The 5,903-nt window shown below is 34.9% G+C and overlaps 1 protein-coding gene across 1 annotated transcript; it reads left to right on the top strand.

Annotated features, from left to right (window-relative positions):
- The first annotated feature begins 771 nt into the window (after positions 1–771).
- On the top strand, positions 772–1,658 carry LOC136225973 (pectinesterase inhibitor 4-like). Its single transcript, XM_066014244.1, has one exon. It carries the CDS (start codon positions 850–852, stop codon positions 1,462–1,464), a length of 615 nt encoding a protein of 204 aa, XP_065870316.1. The 5' UTR covers positions 772–849; the 3' UTR covers positions 1,465–1,658.
- Positions 1,659–5,903: the final 4,245 nt, after the last annotated feature.

Here is a 5,903-nt window from a genome sequence, read left to right as displayed (position 1 = left end):
GAGAATCCATCGTGGTTTTCTCCAATTAGTTCATCTAGACGTTTTATTGACTCCTAGGTGATTTTTAGTCGTCTTGTCTCTGCCTAGGCCGCCTAGACTGCTTAAGTACCGCCTAAGCGACAATTAACAAAAGCATTTTTTATTGTGAATTTATTTTTTTTATTATAATTCAATTTTAAGTTATTTCAATGATATTGTTGTTGAAATTTTGATATTTACACATTTTTAAAAATATATGTTACAAATATAAATTATTTTTTTATATTAAATAATTTTATATTGTTAATTTTTAGATAGTATAATGCATATTTTAATTAAATTTATATAATAATTTACTGATAACAAATAAAAAAATACAAATTCAATTAATCCCTAATTAATTCCGACTTATCTCCGATTAATCTCTGAGGATTCTGTCCACTCGATTAGCGCCTAGCGTTTTTTACAGTTTTACATATATTAATTGTAGACTTTCGAGATTCGACGCTCTTTTATAGATTTAATAACTTTCAAAGTTAGATTTAGTAATATCGAGTCTAATCGTGACCTAAATACATATTTCATGTCATGAAATCAACAAGATTATCAAATTTATTTGTACCATAAATCGAGCTATAAAGTTTTTCTTTTTTGAAAGGATCGAGCTATAAAGTTTAGGGTACCAATAATTAAAAAAAAAAAAAAAATAGTAAACCCAATTTTAAATTATTTCTTATACTTTGCTTCCCCTTGAATTTCCATGTAACGTATTTGAAGATATCAACAGACGGATCCACCTGACCATTTTTTTCCTATAAATAATACAGACATTGAAACAACCATTTACAGAATTAAACATACAAACTAAACATGGAAACTCAAAATATCATTCTCATCATCACTTCTCTTCTATTCATATCCACCGCCACCGCCGCTGAAACAACCGCCGCAGACGCCGCCACCGCCGTCGCATCTTCAAAAACTGTCTACAAAACCTATCTAAAAACCGCTTGCAACTCCACAACATTTCCAAAACTCTGCTACTCATCTCTCTCACCATACACCTCCACCATTAAAACCAGCGATCTAAACCTCTTCAAATCCGCCTTGACCGTAAGTCTAAAATCCGCCAAGAAAACTTACTCTCTGCTCAAAAGCATCTCAAAGAAGAAAGCATTGAGCAAAATCGATGCATCAGTCGTGAAGGATTGCGCGGAGGAAGTCGGCGATAGCATTGACGAGATCAACCAATCATTGAAGGCTTTGGCGAGTATAAATGGAAGCTCTTCGGATCGGGAATTTCAAATTGGGAATATAAAGACATGGATGAGCGCTGCGATAACAGATGAAACGACTTGCACAGATGAATTTGAAGAGATGGATGTAAGTGATTCTCTGAAGAAGAAGATGACGAAAAGTATTTTGAATTTTCATAGTCTTACTACTAATGCTTTAGCACTTGTTAACAAACTTTATTATTACTAATTAATCTCTTGTTAAACAAATAAATATCTTCAAGTTCTGGAATTTGGATCACATGAATTCTGTTGCTATGTGCACTGACATCATGCTAGTAATTAGTATTACCAAGACTACAAGAAATCACATTGTTGTGACAAGTTGTCATTTAATCATTCAAATTGTAAAATTTATTGTTGCATAAATAATAAATAAGTTGTGGTTATAGGATTAACTTTTATGTAGCATATAAAATATTTATGGTTAAGATTTTTTTTTTTCAACCCATGAGATAATTTTGGAGGTTCCACATCACTGCGGCAGTACCTTTAAATCATGTGTCCATGTCCAGACTAATTCTGGTTTGTTAGTTGCGTTAAGTAAATGGAACCGCCGACTCAAAAATTTAAGATTGTTTTTATCCTAATAAGATTGGAACCTTCACTTTTGATTAAGGATGGAACAGCACTACCATTGTTAATATTTTAATTGTCTTATACAATTTTAATTGTCTTATAAGAATGTATTTTAGTTATACATAAAAAGTTATTGTTATAAAATGATTTATATATTTATGATAATTTGAAAAACAATTGTTGGAAAATTTAAAAGTTTATTGTAACGAGTAATAGTTTTTTCACTTAGCCTAGTGGTTGAAACTCTTAGGGCCCGTTTGGTTTACCTGCTGTTTGCTGTTTGCTGTTACGGTTTGCTGTTTACTGTTTGCTGTTTGATTATCAGTGTTTGGTAAAACTACGATTGCTTGTTGCTGTTAGTATGTAAAATGACTAATATGGACCTATTTCAAATAAGTATATAAAATTAATTCTAAACTTTATATTTTTAGGGAGAATGGTCGAATTTAACTCTACCGTTGATTTAACCCTAATGTATGAAATTGTATAAATTTAATCCTAATGTTTCCAAGCAAGATCAATTTTAACGTAATGTATGAAATTGTATAAAATAATTTTAACGTAATGTATGAAATTTATGAAATTGTATAAAATAATTTTAGCGTAATATATGAAATTGTATAAAATTATTTTTCTAACGTAAAAATTTTAAAGGTTATAAATTTACTATTTTTATATCTCAAAAAGAGTTGATAAAAAAAATCCTAAACCATAAAGAGCAAAAAAAAAAAATAAAAAGAAAAATAACACTGTTTATTTTGTGAAGGGATGCCCCTCGTACAAAAAAAAATGCTAAGCAGGTAAGGGTTTTTTTTTTTTGACACAACGCAGGTAAGGTTTTAAGTAAATATGTAAAAGGATATTTTAGGTTAAAAAATTTAAACCGCAGAGGCAATGAGAAAAGGCAGCCAATTGTTGCTGTTGCAAACAGCAGCCTATTATTGCTTAAACAGCAAACAGTATTTTTTTTTAATTTTTAACCAAACACTAGTTTAGGTGCTTTTAGAGGAGAAACAGCAAACAGGAGATGGAAACATGAGAAACAAACACCCTCTTAGCCTAGTGGTTGAGAGTTTACCTATACCTTGGGAGGTCATGAGTTTGAATCACATCCGGATCTGGTGGGGATTTTTCTTTCTTCTTTAATGTAAGTGCATTGTGCACAAATTTTTTTTTTTTTTAAAAAAGTAATAGTTTTTTCACAACATTTTTTTATGGTAATTAAATTTGGGTTATCAAACACAACAATAAAAGTTATTATTAGTTAAGTTTTTTCGTTAAATGATTTATTTATATGGTATAAAAGTTTATTAGACTATGTGGTTGAAAAAAAAAATTAATAGAAAAAATGAAGTACATATTATTGCGGTAAGAATAAAATATGCGCAACAACAACGTTATGCCCTCGAACGGATCTTCGTGCAGCAGGGCTGCTCAAGATTAACATTCCTGATTTTGATCCTCTACACCCACGGGTTACACCCAAATTGAAGAAGAATCTTAGTACATCTTAGGAGAAGACACTAATTATCAAATTACTAGATCGGAATTTGGGTTATATAGCACTCTAGAAAAGAACTGTAGAGCTTTGGAATCCAATTGTAGATTTTAACATGATGGACCTCGGAGAGGGATTTCATTTAGTCCAGTTTGATAATGAGATGGATCGGAACCACATGATTAATGATGGTCCTTGGCTGGTGCAGGGACACTTTTTAACAGTGAGAACATGGTGTGCAGATTTCAATCCATCGGAAGCTTGTGTGGAAAAATCTTTCGTTTGGGTTAGGTTCCCTCAATTGCCCCTTCTATACTATGATTTAGACGTGTTGCTTGGACTAGCGGAGACAGTAGGAAAATCGGTTCAAGTTTATGATAATACGACACTCCAGGCCCAGGATCGGTTTGCTCGTGTATGTGTGGAAATCAATCTCCAACAACCTCTCATTGCCCAATTTGAACTTGAAGAGAAAATACAACGAGTAGGGTATGAGGGGTTGCACATTGCTTGCACAAATTGTGGGAGATATGGTCACCTGAAGTTGGATTGTGGCTGGCCAAGTGCCTTACCACCGAAAACACCACCTATCATGAGTGATATGGTGCTTAGGTAGCCTGAAGTTGGAACGGATGCTACGGGAAACAAAGCTGAGTCGGTTATAGCTGAAGACCAGGCTTCTAATGTGCAGCTGATATGAGTAAAATGAACAAGTTTATGAGGCTGGACATTCATGGAAAAGAGCTTCAAAGATCTAGTTTTCAACCAAAAATGGGAGAAACAAGCAGAAATTACAGTTCAAGAAGGATTCCTCTCGAACAGCTAGGATGAAGAACATAACAGCATGAACAACATCAGAAATGGGTCAAATTGGCGGGTCACGGATTTATGCGCAGGTCAAGCAAGCTAAAGGAGAGAGCAAAACGTGGATGTCAAGGCAGCATCCATCTTGTGCCAAGTGGAGGGTGTTAATTTAATTGTCCTTTGTAATAGGTTTTAAGTACTCTTTTGCCCTTTGTTTTAGGGTTTATTTTGTGTCCTATAAATACGTTGATAGTTAGCTAAAGGTCGGCACCTTATTTTTAGCCACCTTTCTTTCATTCTCTGCATTTTTCTATTTTCTGTCGGAAGGAATATTTTGGGAAAAAAACAAGATGTTCACTCATGAGAATGAGTGAGTAGTTCATTTTGCAGGCCTAGCCAGCCATAAACGGCGACTGTAAATAACTGTTTTATTAATGAAGTATTTCCATCCATGATTTATTGCCCATAGTATGCTAAATGTGTAGATTAGGATCCAATCTATATGTTAGTTATTGAGGATGACACGACGGTGCTCCGATGTAACGGAACCAACTATGCGGCTTATATCGTAGTGGACGGAGACGAAAACAACCATATATTGAGGTTTTAATTAATGAATGCTTTCTGTTTCATAATGTTGGCATGTGTTTAATACAAGGACACTTGGTTAAATTGCATACTTAGAATCTTTGGAAATGGGAGACCGGACCTTAGTGAATCTTGAAAAAGAGACTCAAATCAGGAATATAGATCTGCTTCAATGGATAGAATAGTCTGTTTACAGTTGTCCGTGGGCGTAGTTTTAGGCTTGTGCCTGTTTATTCTGAAATGTCCTTCCCTTTTCATTGTGTTAACTTATCTGTTCATGTTATTATTATAAAAATCAACTCAAACAACTGTTTAATTCTAACGATTAAGGTAACTCATTTAACCAACTTCTTTCAATCCTTGTGGAATACGACACTTGGTCTTACCAAACACTACACACGACCTAGTACACTTGCTAGAGTCCATATCAAACATACCGGCAGCCTATTCCCACTGAAGACTATGGTTCTTTAATGATTGTCCCCCGATGGAAATTCACTCCAAGAACACGTGGATTTGGAAGAAGTAATGTTGGTATGTCTGAGGTGGGTAAACAACCATTGGAAAGCCCGTTTGCCACTCTTGATTCAGGCAAGCAATCGTTGGTACATAATTTTGAGGAATTCGATCAGCATGAGTTTAGGCAGTCAGGTAGAGCTAGTATTGTGAGGAGAAATCGGACGACAGCTAGGAGTGTTGATGGAAGCTCTGGAACCAAGCCGGTCAAAACCTTGGTGCAGCATCAGCTACTAAAGCAAAATGCTTTTGTTAGTTTAGCTGCTGACATCCAGGAGGTAAGGATGGACTTTGAAGCACTGGCTTCCTCTCCAACACCACTTGAAGGAAATAGCATTGGTCGAGGTAAACGAATACGAATTGAGCCAGATGTTGGGTTAGCTCTGCATCCATTGGACTTGAATAGCCCACGAATTTCTACTACAGCAATGCGTGATGACAAACTGAGCCAGATGCTTTGTGATTGAGCTCGACAGAAGGGAGTTGCTCCAGGGGGGAAAACTCTCCTCCTTTGAATTAATTTCGATGTCGTTTGCGTTCTGGTTCTTTGCATTTGCTAATGTTATGAAGATCATGACTTAGAACTATTTCGATGCAGGTGGTACTGAATTTCAGTGATCTTTTCGTCATATTGTTCGGGTCTA

Source organism: Euphorbia lathyris, chromosome 1, assembly GCF_963576675.1.
Source record: "Euphorbia lathyris chromosome 1, ddEupLath1.1, whole genome shotgun sequence".
In the NCBI taxonomy this organism is placed as follows: Eukaryota; Viridiplantae; Streptophyta; class Magnoliopsida; order Malpighiales; family Euphorbiaceae; genus Euphorbia; species Euphorbia lathyris.
Note: the sequence above shows the minus strand (reverse complement) of the source record. Positions and strands in the feature narration are given on the sequence as shown.